The 26,080-nt window shown below is 48.0% G+C and overlaps 1 protein-coding gene across 2 annotated transcripts in view; it reads right to left on the reverse strand.

Moving 5' to 3' along the window:
- Positions 1-26,080, reverse strand: part of LOC121557119 (centrosomal protein of 112 kDa) — a 120,314-nt gene that overhangs the window by 16,657 nt on the left and 77,577 nt on the right. For both annotated transcript variants that reach the window (XM_045213720.1, XM_045213721.1), the window contains 2 exons: positions 22,475-22,642; positions 9,596-9,826 (listed from right to left, as the gene is read on the reverse strand). In XM_045213720.1, the coding sequence (XP_045069655.1) occupies positions 9,596-9,826; positions 22,475-22,642 (399 nt within the window). The remainder of the gene's footprint in view (positions 1-9,595; positions 9,827-22,474; positions 22,643-26,080) is intronic.

A 26,080-nucleotide genomic window follows, 5' to 3' on the forward strand; every position in this document is an offset into this window, starting at 1 on the left:
TAATGCGTGATCTTATCTCCTTTAAAATACTGTTTCTCATTATTTCATTCCCCCAGCTTTCTGTCTCTCTCAAACACACACTTCTTTGATGAGAATCCATTCATGGATTTAATGGATTTCTCCTGCCTTTACTCCGGGATCTAGGAGATGCCTTCAAACATTCCGGCCGGCCCAGGCTTCAAGCTTCAAGACCGACCGGGCTGGGGCGGATTGCAAAGGACAGCATTTTTCTACCTCAGCATCAAAAGAATAAGACATTTCAGCTCAGAAAACAGCCGGCCCAGTCAATATGGAGCTGAAACTGGCCAACGTCAATCGCACATGAAATAACTGCCATGAAACTGCGCTGGAACTTGGAACTTTTTTCGCCCATCATTCCTATGTCAAACTTTTTTTAATCACAGATAAAAAGAGGGGGGAAAAAGTTTCCTACGTAACTTTCGCCTAACGTTTGAGCTCGCTTCTGACCCGGTGTGTGCATTTCCAGCTAAAAAGGACCAACTGGATTTTGGGCTGAAACTCATCAGTTCTCTTTTAAAGAAAAGTATGCCACATATCTATCACATTGCAGAGGGTGTATAAACCTAGTTCAACTCCGCTCAGAATTTCAGTTGGACATCAGACCCTCTGACATCTGCAGGTCATCATAATATCATCCTGCCGTCTCAGGTGGGAAATAGGAGGGAAGAAGAAACGACTAAATGAGTTACGGCTGGTAAACAACTCTTACGTGTCTGGTGTGATTGGTTTTATGTGAGAGGAAGAGAAACAGACAGGAAAAGAGGCGTTCCTTCATACTTCATATACTATACAGTCATGCACTATCTCACCAACTGTCATTCTCTCCCATACTAACTCTTCTATATGGATCCAAAATGGAGCTGGGTGCCCTGGCGGTCCCTGCATTCCGGGCCTAATGCAGTGCAGCTGGGCTGGGGCCTAATGAAAGAGAGGCTCTTTGATGGGCCCTGCTCAGGATTAGGCTCTGATCAACACCACCTTCCCTGGGCTTCCTGCTCAACCTGCACGGGATTATGGGTGATTTCCCAGCCCTGGGCTGTATTACGTGCAATGGAGGGGCTATTAGACATAATGAACAGGGGCTGGGAGGGGCTATTAGACATAATGAACAGGGGCTGGGAGGGGCTATTGGACATAATGAACAGGGGCTGGGAGGGGCTATTAGACATAATGAACAGGGGCTGGGAGGGGCTATTGGACATAATGAACAGGGGCTGGGAGGGGCTATTAGACATAATGAACAGGGGCTGGGAGGGGCTATGTAGACATAATGAACAGGGGCTGGGAGGGGCTATTAGACATAATGAACAGGGGCTGGGAGGGGCTATTGGACATAATGAACAGGGGCTGGGAGGGGCTATTAGACATAATGAACAGGGGCTGGGAGGGGCTATTAGACATAATGAACAGGGGCTGGGAGGGGCTATTAGACATAATGAACAGGGGCTGGGAGGGGCTATTAGACATAATGAACAGGGGCTGGGAGGGGCTATTAGACATAATGAACAGGGGCTGGGAGGGGCTATTAGACATAATGAACAGGGGCTGGGAGGGGCTATTAGACATAATGAACAGGGGCTGGGAGGGGCTATTAGACATAATGAACAGGGGCTGGGAGGGGCTATTAGACATAATGAACAGGGGCTGGGAGGGGCTATTAGACATAATGAACAGGGGCTGGGAGGGGCTATTAGACATCCAGTCCATTATTACTACCTCTTCTTTTACTTGTAGTCCCCTAACCCCCTCCTCTCCATATACCCCTGAAGCTACAAAGTTAATTCTTGACTAGAATACAAATGGAAGGCTAACCTGTTGGGGTGGCTGGTTAAATGTGTAGCATTATTAAACCCTGCCTGTCAGACAGGTTCTGAAAGGTCTCCTTAGTTAATAGTCAGTCAGTCAGATGATGTCAGTTACTCAGTTAGATGATGTCAGTCGGTCAGTCAGTCAGTCAGTCAGATGATGTCAGTTACTCAGTTAGATGAAGTCAGTCAGTCAGTCAGTCAGATGATGTCAGTCGGTCAGTCAGTCAGTTAGATGAAGTCAGTCAGTCAGTCAGATGATGTCAGTCAGATGATGTAAGTTACTCAGTCAGTTACATGATGTCAGTCTGTCACTGAGGGGTGAGATATGGAGCGACAAACTCAGACATCGGCGACACACTGTAGCCAAACCACAATATGTAGCACTGCCAAACCCAGGCCCTCCGCTCCACTCTCACACACACACACACACACACACACACTTTGACTCCCCCTGCAAAAGCCTAGTTCATACCGTAACCACTCATGAAAAACGATTGCTTGATAAAGAGAGAGTCAGACAGAGTCAGAGAGAGTAAAACTAGAGCAGTGTCAATGTGACTGATAGTGGAATAATCATTAATCTGTTACAGCTTTTAAAAGGAAGATTCATCTGTTACACCTTTTCACATTAGAACCGCTAAAGCAGTCATTTTGACTGCTTGTGATTTTTTTTACTCATGCCCCCCTGTCCTTGACTTTTCCTAAATAAGTCTATATACCACACTGACAAAGTTAGAATCTTAATATCACAAACATAATTGGAGTTATAACCAGTTTTAGGAGGGCATGTTATTTCTCCCAACAGTAGGGCCTGCCCCACTCCTTTACCCAACAGTAGGGCCTGCTCCGCTCCTTCTCCCAACAGTAAGGCCTGCCCCACTCCTTTACCCAACAGTAGGGCCTGCTCCGCTCCTTCTCCCAACAGTAGGGCCTGCCCCGCTCCTTTTCCCAACAGTAAGGCCTGCCCCACTCCTTTACCCAACAGTAGGGCCTGCTCCGCTCCTTCTCCCAACAGTAGGGCCTGCCCCGCTCCTTCTCCCAACAGTAAGGCCTGCCCCCACTCCTTTACCCAACAGTAGGGCCTGCTCCGCTCCTTCTCCCAACAGTAGGGCCTGCTCCGCTCCTTCTCCGAACAGTAAGGCCTGCCCCACTCCTTTACCCAACAGTAGGGCCTGCTCCGCTCCTTCTCCCAACAGTAGTGCCTGCCCCGCTCCTTTTCCCAACAGTAAGGCCTGCACCACTCCTTTACCCAACAGTAGGGCCTGCTCCGCTCCTTCTCCCAACAGTAGGGCCTGCCCCGCTCCTTCTCCCAACAGTAAGGCCTGCCCCACTCCTTTACCAAACAGTAGGGCCTGCTCCGCTCCTTCTCCCAACAGTAAGGCCTGCCCTACTCCTTTACCCAACAGTAGGGCCTGCTCCGCTCCTTCTCCCAACAGTAGGGCCTGCTCCGCTCCTTCTCCCAACAGTAGGGCCTGCTCCGCTCCTTCTCCCAACAGTAGGGCCTGCTCCGCTCCTTATCCCAACAGTAAGGCCTGCCCCACTCCTTTACCCAACAGTAGGGCCTGCTCCGCTCCTTCTCCCAACAGTAGGGCCTGCTCCGCTCCTTCTCCCAACAGTAGGGCCTGCTCCGCTCCTTCTCCCCAACAGTAAGGCCTGCCCCGCTCCTTTACCCAACAGTAGGGCCTGCTCCGCTCCTTCTCCCAACAGTAGGGCCTGCTCCGCTCTTTCACCCAACAGTAGGGGCCTGCTCCGCTCCTTCTCCCAACAGTAGGGCCTGCTCAGCTCCTTCTCCCAACAGTAGGGCCTGCTCCACTCCTTCTCCCAACAGTAGGGCCTGCTCCGCTCCTTCTCCCAACAGTAGGGCCTGCTCCGCTCCTTATCCCAACAGTAAGGCCTGCCCCACTCCTTTACCCAACAGTAGGGCCTGCTCCGCTCCTTCTCCCAACAGTAGGGCCTGCTCCGCTCCTTCTCCCAACAGTAAGGCCTGCCCCACTCCTTTACCAAACAGTAGGGCCTGCTCCGCTCCTTCTCCCAACAGTAAGGCCTGCCCCACTCCTTTACCCAACAGTAGGGCCTGCTCCGCTCCTTCTCCCAACAGTAGGGCCTGCTCCGCTCCTTCTCCCAACAGTAGGGCCTGCTCCGCTCCTTCTCCCAACAGTAGGGCCTGCTCCGCTCCTTATCCCAACAGTAAGGCCTGCCCCACTCCTTTACCCAACAGTAGGGCCTGCTCCGCTCCTTCTCCCAACAGTAGGGCCTGCTCCGCTCCTTCTCCCAACAGTAGGGCCTGCTCCGCTCCTTCTCCCAACAGTAAGGCCTGCCCCGCTCCTTTACCCAACAGTAGGGCCTGCTCCGCTCCTTCTCCCAACAGTAGGGCCTGCTCCGCTCTTTTCACCCAACAGTAGGGCCTGCTCCGCTCCTTCTCCCAACAGTAGGGCCCTGCTCAGCTCCTTCTCCCAACAGTAGGGCCTGCTCCACTCCTTCTCCCAACAGTAGGGCCTGCTCCGCTCCTTCTCCCAACAGTAGGGCCTGCTCCGCTCCTTATCCCAACAGTAAGGCCTGCCCCACTCCTTTACCCAACAGTAGGGCCTGCTCCGCTCCTTCTCCCAACAGTAGGGCCTGCTCCGCTCCTTCTCCCAACAGTAAGGCCTGCCCCACTCCTTTACCCAACAGTAGGGCCTGCTCCGCTCCTTCTCCCAACAGTAGGGCCTGCTCCGCTCCTTCTCCCAACAGTAGGGCCTGCCCCGCTCCTTCTCCCAACAGTAAGGCCTGCCCCACTCCTTTACCCAACAGTAGGGCCTGCTCCGCTCCTTCTCCCAACAGTAGGGCCTGCTCCGCTCCTTCTTCCAACAGTAAGGCCTGTCCCGCTCCTTTACCCAACAGTAGGGCCTGCTCCGCTCCTTCTCCCAACAGTAGGGCCTGCTCCGCTCCTTCTCCCAACAGTAGGGCCTGCCCCGCTCCTTCTCCCAACAGTAAGGCCTGCCCCACTCCTTTACCCAACAGTAGGGCCTGCTCCGCTCCTTCTCCCAACAGTAGGGCCTGCTCCGCTCCTTCTCCGAACAGTAAGGCCTGCCCCACTCCTTTACCCAACAGTAGGGCCTGCTCCGCTCCTTCTCCCAACAGTAGTGCCTGCCCCGCTCCTTTTCCCAACAGTAAGGCCTGCCCCACTCCTTTACCCAACAGTAGGGCCTGCTCCGCTCCTTCTCCCAACAGTAGGGCCTGCCCCGCTCCTTCTCCCAACAGTAAGGCCTGCCCCACTCCTTTACCAAACAGTAGGGCCTGCTCCGCTCCTTCTCCCAACAGTAAGGCCTGCCCCACTCCTTTACCCAACAGTAGGGCCTGCTCCACTCTTTCTCCCAACAGTAGGGCCTGCTCCGCTCCTTCTCCCAACAGTAGGGCCTGCTCCGCTCCTTATCCCAACAGTAAGGCCTGCCCCACTCCTTTACCCAACAGTAGGGCCTGCTCCGCTCCTTCTCCCAACAGTAGGGCCTGCTCCGCTCCTTCTCCCAACAGTAGGGCCTGCTCCGCTCCTTCTCCCAACAGTAGGGCCTGCTCCGCTCCTTCTCCCAACAGTAAGGCCTGCCCCACTCCTTTACCAAACAGTAGGGCCTGCTCCGCTCCTTCTCCCAACAGTAAGGCCTGCCCCACTCCTTTACCCAACAGTAGGGCCTGCTCCACTCCTTCTCCCAACAGTAGGGCCTGCTCCGCTCCTTCTCCCAACAGTAGGGCCTGCTCCGCTCCTTATCCCAACAGTAAGGCCTGCCCCACTCCTTTACCCAACAGTAGGGCCTGCTCCGCTCCTTCTCCCAACAGTAGGGCCTGCTCCGCTCCTTCTCCCAACAGTAGGGCCTGCTCCGCTCCTTCTCCCAACAGTAAGGCCTGCCCCGCTCCTTTACCCAACAGTAGGGCCTGCTCCGCTCCTTCTCCCAACAGTAGGGCCTGCTCCGCTCTTTCACCCAACAGTAGGGCCTGCTCCGCTCCTTCTCCCAACAGTAGGGCCTGCTCAGCTCCTTCTCCCAACAGTAGGGCCTGCTCCACTCCTTCTCCCAACAGTAGGGCCTGCTCCGCTCCTTCTCCCAACAGTAGGGCCTGCTCCGCTCCTTATCCCAACAGTAAGGCCTGCCCCACTCCTTTACCCAACAGTAGGGCCTGCTCCGCTCCTTCTCCCAACAGTAGGGCCTGCTCCGCTCCTTCTCCCAACAGTAAGGCCTGCCCCACTCCTTTACCCAACAGTAGGGCCTGCTCCGCTCCTTCTCCCAACAGTAGGGCCTGCTCCGCTCCTTCTCCCAACAGTAGGGCCTGCCCCGCTCCTTCTCCCAACAGTAAGGCCTGCCCCACTCCTTTACCCAACAGTAGGGCCTGCTCCGCTCCTTCTCCCAACAGTAGGGCCTGCTCCGCTCCTTCTTCCAACAGTAAGGCCTGTCCCGCTCCTTTACCCAACAGTAGGGCCTGCTCCGCTCCTTCTCCCAACAGTAGGGCCTGCTCCGCTCCTTCTCCCAACAGTAGGGCCTGCTCCGCTCCTTCTCCCAACAGTAAGGCCTGCCCCGATCCTTTATCCAACAGTAGGGCCTGCCCCTCTCCTTTACCCAACAGTAGGGCCTGCTCCGTTCCTTCACCCAACAGTAGGGCCTGCTCCGCTCATTCACCCAACAGTAGGGCCTGCTCCGCTCCTTCTCCCAACAGTAGGGCCTGCTCCGCTCCTTCTCCCAACAGTAGGGCCTGCTCCGCTCCTTCTCCCAACAGTAGGGCATGCTCCGCTCCTTCTCCCAACAGTAGGGCCTGCTCCGCTCCTTCTCCCAACAGTAGGGCCTGCTCCGCTCCTTCTCCCAACAGTAGGGCCTGCTTCGCTCCTTCTCCCAACAGTAGGGCCTGCTCTACTCCTTCTCCCAACAGTAGGGCCTGCTTCGCTCCTTCTCCGAACAGTAGGGCCTGCTTCGCTCCTTCTCCCAACAGTAGGGCCTGCTTCGCTCCTTCTCCCAACAGTAGGGCCTGCTCTACTCCTTCTCCCAACAGTAGGGCCTGCTTCGCTCCTTCTCCCAACAGTAGGGCCTGCTTCGCTCCTTCTCCCAACAGTAGGGCCTGCCCTACTCTTTCTCCCAACAGTAGGGCCTGCTCTACTCCTTTTCCCAACAGTAGGGCCTGCTCTACTCCTTCTCCCAACAGTAGGGCCTGCTTCGCTCCTTCTCCCAACAGTAGGGCCTGCTTCGCTCCTTCTCCCAACAGTAGGGCCTGCCCTACTCTTTCTCCCAACAGTAGGGCCTGCTCTACTCCTTCTCCCAACAGTAGGGCCTGCTCTACTCCTTCTCCCAACAGTAGGGCCTGCTTCGTTCCTTCTCCCAACAGTAGGGCCACCTCCACTCCTTCTCCCAACAGTAGGGCCTGATCTACTCCTTCTCCCAACAGTAGGGCCTGCTCCACTCCTTCTCCCAACAGTAGGGCCTGCTTCGCTCCTTCTCCCAACAGTAGGGCCTGCTCTACTCCTTCTCCCAACAGTAGGGCCTGCTTCCTTCCTTCTCCCAACAGTAGGGCCTGCTTCCTTCCTTCTCCCAACAGTAAGGCCTGCTCCACTCCTTCTCCCAACAGTAGGGCCTGCTTCGCTCCTTCTCCCAACAGTAGGGCCTGCTTCGCTCCTTCTCCCAACAGTAGGGCCTGCTTCCTTCCTTCTCCCAACAGTAGGGCCACCTCCACTCCTTCTCCCAACAGTAGGGCCTGCTTCGCTCCTTCTCCCAACAAGCTCCACTCCTTCTCCCAACAGTAGGGCCTGCTTCGCTCCTTCTCCCAACAGTAGGGCCTGCTCTGCTCCTTCTCCCAACAGTAGGGCCTGCTCTACTCCTTTTCCCAACAGTAGCGCCACCTCCACTCCTTCTCCCAACAGTAGGGCCTGCTCTACTCCTTCTCCCAACAGTAGGGCCACCTCCACTCCTTCTCCCAACAGTAGGGCCTGCTTCGCTCCTTCTCCCAACAGTAGGGCCACCTCCACTCCTTCTCCCAACAGTAGGGCCTGCTCTACTCCTTCTCCCAACAGTAGGGCCTGCTCTAATCTTTCTCCCAACAGTAGGGCCTGCTTCGCTCCTTCTCCCAACAGTAGGGCCACCTCCACTCCTTCTCCCAACAGTAGGGCCTGCTCTACTCCTTCTCCCAACAGTAGGGCCTGCTCTATTCTTTCTCCCAACAGTAGGGCCTGCTTCGCTCCTTCTCCCAACAGTAGGGCCTGCTCTACTCCTTCTCCCAACAGTAGGGCCTGCTCTACTCCTTCTCCCAACAGTATGGCCTGCTCTACTCCTTCTCCCAACAGTATGGCCTGCTCTACTCCTTCTCCCAACAGTAGGGCCTGCTTCACTCCTTCCGACAGTTGAAACTGCAGTGACCAGCTGATAATCACCCAGCTGATAATCACCCCGACAATTGCCTCGAAACTGAACCTAAACTATACCGAAACTAATATCACACATATAACAGATGAAATAAATTAAGTAAAGTATGATGCGGAGAATGGGTGAATTGATGAGCGAGGGGAAGCATAATTATGCATTCACCAACAGGGCAGACCATTCTATTGTATTGATCCATTCTAATCTTCAAATGGTATGTACCCTATATCAGTTCACCCAATCAAAGCAGTCTGATCAGTACTCTGGCCTACTACGAGTAGGCTACACAGCGAGAGCGTGCGTAATTGTACATGCTGAACGACTTTCAATCTCTGGGAAAATATCCACATCGGGCAGCAGACGCGAGCGTAGGAGAATGTGGTGATGAGGCTTGTGGAACCTTATGTTAGCAAGGGGAGCAATGTCACCATGGACAATTTCTTCACTCCACTGTCAATGGCGAACAAGTTGCTTACAAAGAAAACAAGTCTGGCTGGCACCATGAACAAAGTGAGGCGGGAGCTCCCTCCCTCTGCGCAAAATAAGGCACCTGCACAGCCGTTACAACGGTGCTGAAGAATAACAAGACAACGGAACACAATCAAGAGAAAACCGGATACTATTAAAGTTACGAAAATTGTGTCCTTGGACCGCGCGTTTTTTGACCGTGCTTCAAGGTGATTGGGGTATATATTTTTTGGGGAGTCGTTATAAAAATAAGCTGTTACCATGTTCCAACGCATATGCTTTCTGTTTCATAGTGGTAACAAAGGCATCCACAAATAAAATTGGTTGAACACTTGAATTTGGGCGTTTTTATTATAAATCGTTTTTTTTTACATATAGCAGCCTACAGTAACATAAACTAACGAAAATGCTAGTGTGTTATTTTAAATAAAATACAAATCGTATTCTAATGTTATAAACACAACCAAATGATTCATTTTGCTATTAGCTATTAGCATCGACGCCCAGCGGTTCTAGTGTTAAAAGCTTCCAATCTGATAAGCAGTCCGTTATGTCCTACATACCAATAACAGGAAAAATCTGGTATACTGGTCATGACTGATTCTCCATATGTATACTACCCTACCTCTGTACCCTGTTCTTCTCTACTGGGAGAGCCATGTAGGGGTAGAAGATCATGAAAAGAGGACAGAGGGTGGAAATGGAGGATAAGAGGATAAGAGGGAGGGAGGACGTCCCTCTACCACCCCTACCACCCACTCTCTCTCCTTCTCTTGTGGCGGTGCTTTGTCCCTAGCCCACCCATCCCTCACCCCCCATCCCATCCCATCACCCACCTTATCCTGTGCCATCTCTCTCTTCCCTTCTCCCCTGGCAGTGCCATGTCCCAACCCTGCCACACTCTCTCTCTCCCCCGACCACCTCACCCACCTTCTCCTGGGCCAGTTGTCTCTCGGCCTTGTGGCTCCTCTCCAGCTCCAGGCGGATGCGGTCCATCTCGGCTCTCAGCCTGCCCAGGGAGGCCTCCTGGTCCTGGGCAGCGCGCTGCCTCTCCTCCTCCCTGAGCACCCCCAGCTCCAGCAGCTGTTGCTTCCTCTGGCTGTGGGCCTGCTGCAGCTCATCCCTCAGAGAGGACACCCGCTCCTCCAGGTCTGAGATGACCTGGGGTCAGGGAGATACACACAGGTACACACATGTCAAAACAGAGGTAGCACACTAAGACACTACTGTTTGGAGACACTAGTAAGTTATGTCCAGAACAACTGCCACAATGCAAATGCAACACTGTACTTTTTCCTCTCCTAGCGACTGTTTGTCACAAAAAACAGATCCGTGGTACAGGGTATTCAAATAGTAACTTTTTAGTGCAACTTTAATAATGCATGTGCAGCACACACATATACACACACTCATGTACACAAAAAAAACACCGACACACACAAGTGGGTATGACAATCTCAGGGTCAGTCAATGACACCTGTCTCATCTGGCCCACTCTTTCAACATTCAAAGCTCTGATCAGAACTAAAACAGTGAGGGAGTATTCCAGGATGACTTGGAATGGAACAGAGAGGCCGGGGGAATCCCCGTTTAGGCTGGGAATAGAGAAGAGAGGAGCAACAACAAGCACAAGGAATGCCAGAGTGTCTGCCCGCTTAGCCAGCTCGGCAGGAAGGGAAAACACACACACACAAGGCCCTCTGATCTGTGAGTCACACAGGCTAGGCAGGGCCCACATCAAAGCGGGGGCATTCCACTAAGGTCAGCGGTCTGATTTAATGAGAGAAATTAGTGTAAATCAAAGGTCACTCAGTCAGGAGGAAAATGGGCACCGCTGCCATGTCTCATTTCAGGAAGTACAGAGAAGAGACTAGTCAGAGAACTAGAGCAGGAGTGTGTGTGTGTGTGTGTGGGTGTGTAAATCAACCCGGTCTCAGGGAAACGTTTAGGGGTGTAGTTTTGACAGGGACCTCCATTTGGAAGTCAATCTGTGGTTTGTGCGTGTGCAATGGGGATTGTGTGTTCTACCGAGTGTGCACGCCTGCAGATGTGTGTGTGTGCTTATGTGTGTGTACGAGTGTGTGTGCATGCTTTCATGTGTGTGTGTGTTCGCCCGCAGATGTGTGTGCTGGCTTATGTAGGGGCTGCAGTGCAGAGATGGACTGACCCCTCTCCTGACCCCTCTTCCTTTGAACTGATCTACAGCTTTGACTTTGCCCCAGCAGAGCTCTTTGATTCAGGCTGCTGCCAGAGAGAGCAGCATTACAGCCACATTACATTAGAGGAATGCTAATGACCAAGCCAACCGCATTTAAACAGACATTAACTAACAGGCAGTTAGGCAGCTTCTGAACTGGCATGGAATTATTGCACTGTAGTATGTATGTGAATAGAGATAGATATTATGGAGGAACGTGAGAGATTGAGAGAGGGGGGAGGCAGTGAGCGAGAGAGAGAGAGAGCGAGCGAGAGCGAGAGCGAGAGCGAGAGAGAGAGAGAGAGAGAGAGAGAGGGTTGTATAGTGTGAGAGGGGGAAATCTGAGGACGGTATGATAATGTGTCGTTAACTGAAGTTACGCTCAAGACTTTGTTACAGTCATACAAAATGCTTAAAGCTAGAATCCTTAGTTTCTTCATCCATTTTTGGACTTAAATTATACCCATTGATTCTTGAGGAATATAACTTAGAAATGCCTCGTGCTTAGTTTAAGTGTCGTACCCCATAAGAAACCAAAACATAAGCTTGTTTCACTCCAATGTAAACAAACACTGTATTGCCTCAAAACATGGTTAAAATGATACATTTGATATCATGGATGGTCAATCCTCGCATCCATAGCTCTGTCTATGAATTTGAGAGTGGGTATATTTCTCTAGCCCCATCCCTTAGGTTTTTAGCGCCACAGGGGCGTGGAGGACGCTTTGTTATTGTTTCAATTAAGGATTCTAGTTTTAAACTGTATGTAGCATCATGTGAATAGGAAAGGAAACACTTTGTTGCAAATAAATCACTTTTCTTCCTCTCTCCACAGACACCCTCTACTGTCCCTTCCCCTCTCTCTCCACAGACACCCTCTACTGTCCCTTCCCCTCTCTCTCCACAGACACCCTCTACTGTCCCTTCCCCTCCCTCTCCACAGACACCCGGGCATCCCAGGACAGTGAGGTTCTCTCTCGTTATGGCTTCAGTCAGTCACATGGCAATTAGAGCAGAAAGCGTCTGAAGTCTTTTTTTTTTGCCGGAAAATCTCACAGAGACATCAAAGGCTGTGTCGCCACAACACCCAGATGCCATGCCTGTGTCTCACACACACACACACACACACACACACACACACACATACCCAGAGACAAACAACACAGAAAAATAGGAGGATACGCACGCACAAACTCACACACGAACAGACACACACACAGAGAGAGAGACATAAACAGTGCCAGGCGTGATGGTCCACATGACTTGACTTCAAGGGCAGGCAGCTATTAGACCTGGTCCCAGAACAGCCTTTAATGTAGAATTCCCTCTTTAACTCGTCTGGCTGATCCCTCTTCCCTACAACTTTAATATGTTTGGAAAATAACATATAGGCTAATAACATATAGGCTAATAACATATAGGCTAATAACATATAGGCTAATAACATATAGGCTAATAACATATAGGCTAATAACATATAGGCTAATAACATATAGGCTAATAACATATAGGCTACTGCAACAAAAGTTGGAAATAAAAGGACTGCCAAGTATTGTTGCAGCAGGTGCATAATTGTATGCTGAACTGAAGGGTGTCAGTTTAGTCCAACAGTCCTACTCTTCATAACGGCTTTTTCATGCCATGCTGACATAAAAGGCATGATTAAATACATGTTGACTAGTATGAACGTTAAGTCAATTGTTGTATGAGGTTATACTGAATCACCTGAGGAGGCAACAATAGATATGAGAGGTGAGGAAATTGAAGAAATTGAGATTAAATAGATGAAATCCCATATTCAAATATATGAATGGATAGGGGATAGAGAGAACGAAAGACAGAGAGAGAGAGAGAGAGAGAAAGAGCCAATCTGGAGTGGAGACCACATCTGTCTGAGCTTGGACTGAACATCAATAGGGAGAAATGGAGGGAGGGAGACAGGGAATTTAAGGGACAGCTGCAGCTAATTTGTGGACAAGATTTAAAAACAATAGGTACTCCTACTCCAAATTCCCACACACTCACAGAAAAGCATTTCTAATAGCAATGTTCATTAGAAATCAAAATGTGGAGCTGAATTTAATCTGTAATCTAATGACTTAGATACTACAACACACAACAAACATCAGCCATTGATCTCTCTGTGTCAGCACGAAACATGTGAAAGTGAAACATCAACCAGTCCTATGAACATGCAAAATCACAAACATAACTCTAACCAACACATTGATGTTTGAAAGAGCCCAATGGCTATAGGATGTCTGGGAGGAAGGGAAGACAGGACTGGCCTGACAAACCACCTATAGGGACTGATCAATTGTTAAATTACAAGGCAGAGAGAGAGAGAGAGAGAGAGAGAGAGAGAGACAACCCCCCCATGTCCAGCTGTCTGTTGTACCATCTTCTCTTTCATCAGGGGAAAAAGTTATTTAAAAGTTTTGACAGAGTTGTTATTTAGCCCATCACAGTGTTAAGGAGAGATCCCTCTGAGGATCTGACTCTCTCCCATGCTGTTTGAAGTCCATATGTTTCTCAGAAAATACATTGTCAGGACGCGTAAAAAATAATAATCTGAATTAGCCATAAAAATGAGTTTTGAGGGAAGTTGCGGTAAGAAAACAAAAGAATGGCTTTGGACGAGCCAATAGAATGATCAAATGTTTCTGTTGTTCAGGACAACAAGGCTTAAATTCATTTGTAATGTTGGTGTAGTTTCTGAAGTGGAATTCTTTGGACGGACCAATAAGGAAACAGAATCCTAGGTCCTCAAAGCATGAGAAACTATAGCACTAACTAAGTGAAATAGATATGACCACTAAACAACAACAGCTCATCCCTTTACATATCCAGCTGCTTGGGGAGATAACAGATCCACTGTGCAGTAGTTGACAATCATAACACTGACAAAACAATTGATTGGGTTTCAAGCTAAAAACGAGGGAAAACATGATGATTATGGCACCAGAATATGGACTGTGTTTGTGGACAGAGAGGACAGCATGTCTCTTGAGAGTGTGTTTGATGAGGGAGTGTGTGTGTGTGTGTTCTTGTGTGTGTGCGCGTCTCCCTCTCTCTGTAGCGCTCTCTCGGTCTCTCTAATGGGGCTCTCTTCCATCCTCCTGTGCCATTGATCGGCTAACAGAACAGAGCTGGCTGTAGGCTAACACACATTTACTGTGAGCTGCTGTCCTGGCTGCACGGACTGGCAACGGACGCTGCTTTTCTCAGCTCATCCTTTCATCTTCAAAGATAATGGTTGAAATAGAGGACTTTAAGCGTGGCAAAAGCCCAGTTCACGGTTTTGGATGGTAAAAGGATCACAATGATGGTCCCAAGGCTGAGGAGGAGGATTTGGGCTAATTCCCTCTGTGTGTTGGACGCCAACTCCAAACTCCCAACCCAGCATTACACCAATCTCAAAATAACTATTTCCTCATTAGTTGATGATTCAGCAAACGCCACTGCAGCCGCAAAAAGGCACAAGAGAAGAGCCCTTAACTGGAAACGAAACAGCTAATTTAAACAGCACTGTCACTGAACAAAGCTAATTTAAACAGCACTGTCACTGCACAAAGCTAATTTAAACAGCACTGTCACTGCACAAAGCTAATTTAAACAGCACTGTCACTGCACATAGCTAATTTAAAACAGCACTGTCACTGCACAAAGCTCATTTAAACAGCACTGTCACTGCACAAAGCTCATTTAAACAGTACTGTCACTGCACAAAACTAATTTAAAACAGCACTGTCACTGCACAAACCTAATTTAAACAGCAATGTCACTGCACAAAGCTCATTTAAACAGCAATGTCACTGCACAAAGCTCATTTAAACAGCACTGTCACTGCACAAAGCTCATTTAAACAGCACTGTCACTGCACATAGCTAATTTAAAACAGCACTGTCACTGCACAAAGCTAATTTAAACAGCACTGTCACTGCACAAAGCTCATTTAAACAGTACTGTCACTGCACAAAACTAATTTAAAACAGCACTGTCACTGCACAAACCTAATTTAAACAGCAATGTCACTGCACAAAACTAATTTAAAACAGCACTGTCACTGCACAAACCTAATTTAAACAGCAATGTCACTGCACAAAGCTAATTTAAACAGCAATGTCACTGCACAAAGCTCATTTAAACAGCACTGTCACTGCACAAAGCTCATTTAAACAACAATGTCACTGCACAAAGCTCATTTAAACAGCAATGTCACTGCACAAAGCTCATTTAAACAACAATGTCACTGCACAAAGCTAATTTAAACAGCACTGTCACTGCACTACATCAACGAACAAAGTGACAGTGATGGAGACAGCTTCTCTTCTCTCAACGTTCCCTCAGAACAATGGGACCCTCTATCCACCGATGGGTGTCTAGGCCTCTGCATCCAGACTCCAGGGGCCTCATTTATCAATATTGCGTAGAAACTATTCTAAAATACTACTTACGTAACAGAATTTAAAATGTTTGTACGCATAGAAAAAGTGTGATTCATCAAACAATCCTACGAGCGTCATACGCACACCGGTAGGAGATCACCATATACCAACTGTTCACTGTATTTGGCTCGGTCAGTTGTGGCTTGACCAGTAAAGACAAAAACATAGCTACAAAGAGAGGACCATCAGGACAATTCAAGTTGCTGTAGCAATGGCAAATATACTTCAAATGAGTAGGCAACACTCACCAATGAGCCATCCATCCTCAACAGCTTCCCCCTGTAGGCATATAGGCCAACATTGCTGTTCTGCAGAATGAACGAGTCGTGCGTTCCACCTGGCCACCACATTCAGCAGCGTCTTTTGTGCATCACATAACCTATCACCTCCACATTAAATGAGTGGAAGCCTTTTCTGTCCACATAGTTGAATTCGTTTTGGGATAGAGCTTTTATGGCAATGTGGGTGCCGTCTATTGCTCCGTTCCTATTTGGGAACCCATTGATGGCAAAAAAAAAAACTCCTGACTTCAACTGGTTGTGCGATGGTGTATGGAAAATGTATTCATTTTGCTGATGATTGCATCCAAAACATTGGCTCATCGAGGACTGTGAGATACAGATCGGTAAACTCACTCTGAAAAGTGCCCGTTGCCAAAAACACGAGGACAGATAGCACTTGGATGTGCACCGGAATGGCATGTACACTGATGTGGTCAAATTATGATATAGTCTGTCAAGCTAAGTTGCATGAATTCACAATGGAAATACAATTAAATCTATAAAAAATATACAGTATATTTCTCACAATTTCAACATACAGTACCAGTCAATAGTTTGGACACACCTACTCATTCCAGGGTTTTTCTTAATTTTTACTATTTTCTACATTGTAGAATAATAGTGAAGACATCAAAACTATGAAATAACAAATACGGAATCATGTAGTAACCATTTTTTTTTTTAAACAAATCAAAATATATTTCATATTTGAGATTCTTCAATGTAGCCACCTTTTGCCTTGATGACAGCTTTGCACACTCTTGGCATTTTCTCAATCAGCTTCATGAGGTAGTCACCTGGAATGCATTTCAATTAACAGGTGTGCCTTGTTAAAAGTTAATTTGTGGAATTTCTTTCCTTCATAATGCGTTTCAGCCAATCAGTTGTGTTGTGACAAGGTAGATACAGAAGACAGTCCTATTTGGTAAAGGACCAAATCCATATTATGAACAGCTCAAATAAGCAAAGAGAAACGACAGTCTATCATTACTTTAAGACAGGATTGACAAGTCAGTCAATCCGGAAGATTTCAAGAACTTTGGAAGTTTCTTCAAGTGCAGTCGCAAAAAACATCAAGTGTTATGATGAAACTGGCTCTCATGAGGACCACCACAGGAAAGGAAGACCCAGAGTTACCTCTGCTGCAGAGGATAAGTTCATTAGAGTTACCAGCCTCAGAAATTGCAGCCCAAATAAATGCTTCACAGAGTTCAAGTAACAGACACATCAACATCAACTGTTCAGAGGAGACTGCGTGAATCAGGCCTTCATGGTCGAATTGTTGCAAAGAAACCACTACTAAAGGACACCAATAAGAAGAAGAGACTTGCTTGGGCCAAGAAACACGAGGACATTAGACCGGTGGAAATCTGTCCTTTGGTCTGATTAGTTCAAATTTGACTAATCCACAATCACCCGACCTCAACCCAATTGAGATGGTTTGGGATGAGTTGGACCGCAGAGTGAAGGAAAAGCAGCCAACAAGTGCTCAGCATATGTGGGAACTCCTTCAAGACTGTTGGAAAAGCATTCCTCATGAAGCTGGTTGAGAGAATGCCAAGAGTGTGCAAAGCTGTCATCAAGGCAAAGGGTGGCTATTTGAAGAATTGCAAATATAAAATATATTTTGATTTGTTTAACACTTTTTTGGTTACTACATGATTCCATATGTGTTATTTCACTGATGTCTTCACTATTATTCTACAATGTAGAAAATAGTACAAATAAAGAAAAACCGTTGACTGAGTAGGTGTGTCCAAACCTTTGACTGGTACTGTATATTTTTCCCATTCACTAGGCTACGGATGACAAGCAGTTCCCATATTCCACCACTTGGAACTGTGCGTATGCATGGTCATGGCTGTGTGTACACTCAAACGTTCATATTGATAAGTCTCACACTTTGTGTGGAAATGATCCCATGCATGTTTACGCACAGATTTGTGCCTAAGCATGATTGATAAATTAGATAAAAAACAAAAGAATGACAAAAACTGAATGACTAAAAAGCACCCCAAGGAAAAGCAGAGCTAAAAATATGCATTTTAAGATCTCTTAAATATGTCCACAGTTTCGGCCCCCCTCAGGTTCTCTGGCAGGCTATTACAGAGGCTGGTATAATAACTTAAAGCTCCCTCTCCATGCCTCTTGGTCCTAGGCTTTGGGGTAGTTAAAAGGCCAGTGTCAGAGGACCTGAGGAACCTACTGGGTATATAACTTAAAAGCATGTCTGACATGTATAGGGGTGCACAATCGTGGATTGATATAAAAACCAATAAAATAATCTCAAAATTAATTCTAAAACTGACAGGTACCTAGTGCAGAGACCTTAAAACCGGTGTAATGTGTGCTCTCCGTCTGGTCTTTGTCAGTACCCGTGCTGCAGCATTCTGTATGTTTTGCAGTTGACCAATGGCTTTCTTGGGTAGACCAGACAGGAGAGCATTACAGTAGTCAAACCTGCTTGTCATAAAAGCATGGATGAGTCTCTCTGTATCAGAGAGAAAAACGGCCGCACCTTGGCAATGTTCCTCAGGTGGTAAAAAGCTATTTTGGTCACATTCCTAATGTGTGATTCGAAATTTAGTTCAGAATCTAAAATAACACCTAGATTTTTAACCTCGTGTTTTATCTTTATTGCCTGTGAATTAAAATGTGAAACCAGATTTGCTCTCTGTACTTTGGCTCCAACAATAAGTACCATGGTCTTGTCTTGATTTAGCTGGAGGAAGTTGTGAGCCATCCAAGTATTTAAATCACTAATAGTCTAGTAATTTATCCGTGGAGCTAAAATCCTCTGGTGACACAAAAATGTAAAGTTGTGTATTGTCTGCGTAGCAGTGAAAATCAATGCTGTGCTTTCTGATAACGCTGCCAAAGGTTTACATATATAAACCGAACAGTACCGGCCCCAAAATCCAACCTTATGGAACGCCATATGTAATATGTATTTTCTCTGAGTTATGTTCACCAAGGGTGACAAAAAAACTCTTGACCGGTTAAATAGGTCCTAAACCAATTTAGAACCGGAGAGGCCAACCCAACTCTTCAGTCTGTCCAGAAGGACATCATGGTCAACAGTGTTGAATGTAGCACTTAAATCCAAGAGTACAAGGACAGAGAGCTGTTTGGCATCTGTGTTGGCTCTAAGATCATTTACCACTTTAACTAAGGCTGTCTCTGTGCTGTGGTGGACACAAAAACCAGATTGGATTTTTTTTAAAATACAGTTGGCACATAAAAAATCATTTAGCTGTTTGAAAACGAATTTGTCCGGAATGTTGCTTAAGAATGGAAGGTTGGAGATTGGCCGAAAATTGCTAAGAGCTGAAGAATCTAGATTACCTTTCTTCAGAAGGGGTTTCACCATAGCAGTTTTTAGCGCAGTGGGGAAACTGCCTGTGAACAGGGAGTGATTAACAATAGTTTGCACTTCTTCAGATATGCAATTAAAAACAGTTTTGAAGAAGGTGGTGGGGATAGGATTGAGAAGGCAGGTAGAAGGTTTAAGTTGTGATATCACTTTCCAGAGCATGTCTGTGTCAACCAGGGAAAATGAATCCATAGTGCCTTTGCGTGGTAGGCTAGGGCACAAAACTTCTCATCAGGTCTTGCTTGACTGATACCCAGCCTAATGTTGATTATCTTATCTCTGCAAACTTATCACATTTAGATGTGGAGGAAAGTTCACATAGGTTTGAGGGGGTAGGATGTATCAGGCAATCAATGGTCGAGAAGAGCACTTTCGATTAATTCTGATTAATTGTGATCAAGTTAGAAAAATGAGCCCGTCTGGCATTTCTAATTGCCCTCAGATTATCATAATGGACCTGCAACTTTGACTTTCTCCACTTCTGCTCTGCCTTTCTGCAATGTTTATTTAATTGATCGCTTTAATTGAGCTGTCCCTGTCCAGACTCCAGGTCTTTATTTAGCTTGGTAACACAGACAGTTGTCTCTGTCCAGACTACAGGCCTTTATTTAGCAGGGTAACACAGACCGTTGTCTTTCCAGACTCCAGGCCTTTATTTAGCAGGGTAACACAGACAGTTGATCAGCAGAGGATCCTGGATAATAACAAACAGTGATGAGGCCAGGACAGAGAACCCCTGTGCTCCACCTCCTCCTGCTGCGTCTTCTCCTCCTCCTCCTCCTGTGTCTCCTCCTGTTCCTCCTGCGTCATCTCCTCCTCTTCCTCCTGCATCTTCTCCTCCTCTTCCTCTTGCGTCTTCTCCTCCTCCTCCTGCATCTCCTCCTCATATGTCTCCACCTCCTCCTGCGTCTCATCCTCCTCCATGTTGGCCACGACTCATTTGTTGTCCTTCCCAACTGGTTGGGTGGGGTGGAGGCCAGCCAGGAGTCTCCTATTTATTAGACTCATCCTACCATGTGAAGGGGATGAGTCCTCACGACGTGTGACTGACATCCGCTCCCTGTGCCAGCTTTCCATAGTCAGGGAGAGAGAGAGTAAGTGAGCAACACAATCCTTCCACAGATTCCAGGAAGAGAAGGAAGAGCTGGAAAGCAGGGCCTGGATCCAATCACCTCGCCAGGAGTTTGAGTCGCTGATTCCCAAATCCTGGCAGTCACATCTGGACAGATTCTATTGTCTGTCTTCCTCACACACAAGATAGTGTGAGTGAGTCATTTGATGGAATGTTGAATACCACTTAAGCCTCACAATAGTGAAAAGTACAAAGTAGTAGGAATTAAAGTGCATTTAAGCTATGCTTGCCGGTTTCAGAAAGCGTTCATGTTTTCTGGATGCGTCAACAAAATACTCTGCTTTTCAACATTCCTCTTTCAAAACTCTCTGGACTTTCAGAATCTGTGGAGGTTGAATTCCCCATTAATTTCCATCTGTATGACAGAGTTTCAAAGGGGTAAACATCTTTGGTAACGCAAAACTACTTCATAATATGGGACTTAACGTGATGTTAAAAAAGCTAATCTTTCCAATTGGCTCATTCATCCCCCCTCCTGTCCCCTGTAACTATTCCCCAGGTCGTTACTATAAATGAGAATGTGCTCTCAGTCAACTTACCTGGTAAAATAAGGGTAAAATAAATAAATACAAATAACATATGTAAATTCTGGAGCCCAACTGCTGCTCTCCAAGAACCATAACCACAGAGAGAAGTTCTGTTTAATTTATTTTTAATTGGGGGAGGGGAGATTTTGGGGTGCGTTGTGGCTCGATGTGGCTCCACATAATCGTATGGTGGAGCGATGGCCATGGCAGACAGACTAACCAGAATAGTGGAGTGGCTGCCAACAGAACGCTCAAATCATAGTTGAGAGTGTGTTCAGTGTAGCTGTGTATGTGTGTGTGTGCGTGTGTGTATGTGTGTGTATGTGTGTGTATGTGTATGGAGGAAGATGATATCTTCTCTTCCACTGACAGCAGCAGGCCATAATGAAAGCTGTCACCTCTGCCATATAGAACAGTGTGTACTTTCAAATGTATGGAAAGGATGAACATGAAATAACAATGTTTCTAAAACATTTGACTGTTTGACCTTGAAATGCTACTGTTTTAATGCCATCATTCTATAGTTCTAATCATATTGCTATTAATTAATTTATGACCAATAATGTCAAATAGTAAAGACATTTTATTGATTTATTTATTCCCCATTTAAGTCTAAATGCTTTTAAATCTTGGCCTATACTATTTCATCCTAGGCCTACTTCTTAAAAATTATAATAATCCTAATGATAGAAAATAAAGTTTCTTAACGGCGAAATTCCATTCCTTTCTGTTGTTCGTACGCAGTTGTGTAACCTGGGAACCATCTGTGCCCGCCGTTCGCTGCAAAAACATTTGAGAGTCGCCGTTTGTCCAAATGTCCATAAATACTGAATGTGCACGGCTGGACCCCTAGTCTCCAGCCAGGAGCCAATAAACAAGCCCTCGCCATGCTGACATTCTACATTTCATCTGGAGGCTTGAGGAGTCAAATACATCCCCAGACGGGGGCTGCTCTGTCAAATGGCTTCCCACAGAGTCTCCATGCTAGCCAGGCAGGAGAAGCGGCGAGGAGAGGGGCGATGGAGGGAAAAGAGTGGAGCAGGGCTACAGGGAGAGGAAACCTGCTGGAATCATAATAGCCTTAAATAGGCCTGGGGATGGGGACTCCATCAATATAGCCCCAAATGTCATATAGCCATTGTGGCGGTAGTGTGCTGTTGTAATGGGAAAGTAACTGGTGCTTATGGGAGGGAGATGGCTACCTGCGGTGAGGGGAGAATGCCATGTACAGCCTGTTCCTCCGTAGGGGGCTTACGGGGCACTCACCGTGCGCTGCTGCTACTGGTACACGGCTGATACCGACCCCGGTGAACCGGGGAAAGAAAGGAGAGAAATACAACCCAGGGTTTTGGGAATAAAAGGCCAGAGCTACTGCACAGCGACCAAGAGATTTCCTTTATCTGGCAACCTGTGGTTTCCAGGCGTTTCAAGTCTTTCACTTCTAGCGTGGAACCCTGCCGCGAAACCAGGAAAAAAATACAGAATCGCATTAGAAGTTAGCACTGTGTGATAATAAAAAATGTTTGCGGTTTAATCGGCATTTCACTTTTCCATTAATTCGCGGTCCTTCCTAAAAAAAAAAGGTTTCGCAAATAAAATACTTTTTGATTTAAATAAGAATTCGGAATTCTTTCCTTTCCGCTCACACACACCCGCACCCCTACAACACAACTGCCTGCAAAAACACAAATTCTGCACAGAAATCGCACCTAGCAGCAGGTGAGAAAGTACTATTCACAGCGTTTTTGAAAGCCCAGCACCACAGAACGTCAATGGCAAAACAAAATGGTGACCACGGGAGAACCTGCGGGAGAGCGGTGCAGATCAGAGGAGAGTAGTGAGACCCCCTACCTGGGCGTTGCGTTGCCTCCACTCCTGGGTCTGCTGCTGGTGCTGGTGCAGGGCGGCCCGCGCCTCCACCTCCTGCTGGCGCTGCTGGACCAGATTGTCCATCTCCGTGCTGTACTGTTGCTGTAGACGCATCCTCTCCTGCTCCTGCCCTGCACGCTGCTCGCACATCTGATTGGACAACAGGAGGAGAGAGGAAGAAGACTACAATCAGCCCCAGCCCTGTCGTCATGACAATTTGTCCATCAATCCACCCATACATCCCTTCCATCCCTACCCACACGCCAATGCGCCCCGCCGTTGCACAAACGGCAGGACCAAAACAAAAACGACTTGATGACTCCACGACATAACGCAATTCTTTTACATTATTATTACCTCACGCACACTCTTCCCCCCCGTCCCCACCCTAATTCAATCCCACAATCTCTCGCTCTCTCTCCAAATCGGACTTCTGTTGCCCCTCTCCTATCGGCATATAAAAGAGCAGTTAGCTTGGGCTGTCTATGCAGGGAGGCTGTGAGGGGTTAGCCATCTGGCTACTGGAGGAGCTACCCTCGCCCCATGCTATGAGTCTCACAGCGTGGGGAATTCGGCTTAGTAAGGGCAATGCCTATCATCATTATACTACGCCCCACTCAGAGGACATGAGGAGAAGGAAGAAAGGAACACAAACTTCGGAGGGGAGATCGAACGTGTTAGTTCTACCTGTCATCATATTTATTCAGAGTCCGACAGACTGCCGCAGAAGAATCAAATCATACAATCTCAGTGTTCGCTTTAAAATGTTGGGACATTCAACTCGGCTGGTTGTCTATCGCCGCCAAATGATTGTAGCTGTATGGGTCTACGCTGACAATGAGCTAGTATTTGGAAGACAAAATAACAAAAAGCTTCCGATAAGCTGACCAACAGAAATGCTACTCTAACCGACACACTGAGACAGTGAGTCATCGCCTGATAGAATTAACACAAAACCTAAAAGAAAAAAGACGGGGGAAAAACACAAAAGAATCCTCCAAAAGAAAGAACCCTTTTACAAACATACCATGCTGTCAGTCAGCTGAGCTAGGCTATCCCAGTGTCTACAGACAGCTCCACTCTGCAGCGTTAGCTCTGTTAGCCTAGCGCTGTGGATCTGACACGAGTCACCTGCTGTGAGGTAAAGCCTGGTGGCGGAGTGCTGAGAATGCTAAAGCCCAAGCACCGCCAGTCTCTGCCTTTTTCCCAGGCTCCCCATGGCGGGGTACCCGTGACCCTGTCCCGTCCCTGCGGTGTGCTCCCCTGCCGGGGCTGAGAAAGGCCAGCAGGGGCCCTGGGCTGGGGCCCAGCTCCAGCTCCAGCTTTGAAGCTAATCCTCCACACATTGTGCTCCCCCGGCACCCTACCTGGGCCTGCCACAGACAGACAGACAGAGCCAGAGACTAGGCAGTTAGACAGCCCTAGTCCCAGCCCATAGGTTTAGCCCATAGCTCCAGACACTGCTTATGCTTAGGCTAATGCTATTCTGGGGATGAATGGGTCTATCGACAGGAAGATGGATTCCTCACTCGGTGGAGAGAGAGAAGGCCACAAAATACACTTCTATTAGCCACGCAGGATTTCAGGGTTTCCCTCCTACTTGCGTTTGGGTAGATTTGCAAACTGGAAGGAAAGGGAGGGAGGGAGTGATGACTGAATAAAATGTTATACCTGGAGTTTCTCTGCCTTTCTTTTATTGGTGTTGACCATCTATGGATACATTCTACCAAAACATACACACACACACTACTAAAACACTCAATCACTCACATACTACCAAAACACTCACTCATACATACTACCAAAACACTCACTCACACATACTACTAAAACACTCACTCACACATACTACCAAAACACTCACTCACACATACTACCAAAACACTCACTCACACATACTACCAAAACACTCACTCACACATACTACCAAAACACTCACTCACACATACTACTAAAACACTCACTCACACATACTACTAAAACACTCACTCACACATACTACTAAAACACACACACGTGGGACATAAACAGTAGTTTTCAGAAAGACATCACACAGCTAGAGAGCTCATTTCTAGGGCAAAACCCTCTTAGACAGTTTACCACAAACACAAACAAAGCATTGTGTGAGACTGGCCTGGCCATCTTCCGTATTATTGTCATTGGAGATGTTTGGCTTCGCTGGTCCCACAGAGTTAATACATGACATCTGCTCTGTAATTCAATTCCATTCACTATAATATAATTAATTCAGTAATATAATAGAGACCCAATCATATCCAGCAACTGGATTTCAGTCATGCAGAATCACGCCATAGATCATGATTCATATCTCCACAGCAAGTCAGAGTCTGATGGGCTGACTGATAGGTGGCTAATTCCTACAGAAAACTACAACAACAGCGTGACACCCGACAACAGGAGAGACAAGTGGGGAAGTGTTTGGCTTACTGTTTTGTGTAACCATCCTGATTTCATTTCGGGGTTTTGTTTTGAGAGAGAGAGAGGGGGGTTAAAAAAGTAACATAACAAAAGGAGGCAGAGGAGAGAGAGAGAGAGAGATGATGGAGAGACAAACATTCTTGTTACGTCACAGGCTCGCTGAAGAAAGGGCTTCTGGGTGCTGGGGCTCTTAAAGGGGCCGGTGTGGCCACGACACAGCAGGAGAGGGCCTGGGAGAAGAGCTACACAGCATGGCTCCTGTCACTGAGTGAGTCTAGAGCGGGACGGTGTTACAGCACAGCGTGTGTCCTGTCATTCAGATGCCGCTGTGTAGCGACACAGTGTGCGTCCTGTGACAGAGAGCGACTGGTGTTACAGCACAGCGTGCGTCCTGTGACAGAGAGCGACTGGTGTTACAGCACAGCGTGCGTCCTGTGACAGAGAGCGACTGGTGTTACAGCACAGAGTGCGTCCTGTGACAGAGAGCGACTGGTGTTAAAGCACAGCGTGCGTCCTGTGACAGAGAGCGACTAATGTTACAGCACAGCGTGCGTCCTGTCACTGAGGAGCTCCTGTCATTGAGATGGGCCTGGGTGTAGTGGCACTGTAGGGCTACTAACATAGAGAGAGGACTAGGGGGGGTGTGACAGGACGGGACAGGGTGAGAATTAGGAAAGAGACAGTGAGATAACCAGCCACTGCTACTGTTGCCCCAGGAGGGTTACCCCAAACCTCCGGGAGGGGGAGAGGGAGAAAAGGGAGGAAGGAGAGAGGGAGAACTGTCTGGCCTCAGCAGGGGAGGAAGGAGAGAGGGAGAACTGTCTGGCCTCAGCAGGGGAGGAAGGAGAGAGGGATAACTTTCTGGCCTCAGTAAGGGTGATGAGAAGGGGAGAGGGAAGAACTCCATTCTTCACAGTGGGGAGTGTAGAAGTGTGCCCTGTGTGTGTGTATGTGTCAACGTTTCTGTGTCTATGAGCGTTTCGGTGTGTGGACGCGTGTATCCTAGACCTAGACTTTGTGTTGTTCATTGTGACCAAAGATCTGAGGAGCGGGACAGATTAGTGGTTTCCGTGGGGTCCGGGGGTTACGACACCATCTATAACAGCCTTATGACCTCCCTACGTCAGTTCAACGTCAAGGAGCAGGGCT

This window comes from Coregonus clupeaformis, unplaced genomic scaffold, assembly GCF_020615455.1.
Source record: "Coregonus clupeaformis isolate EN_2021a unplaced genomic scaffold, ASM2061545v1 scaf0145, whole genome shotgun sequence".
Taxonomy (NCBI): domain Eukaryota; kingdom Metazoa; phylum Chordata; class Actinopteri; order Salmoniformes; family Salmonidae; genus Coregonus; species Coregonus clupeaformis.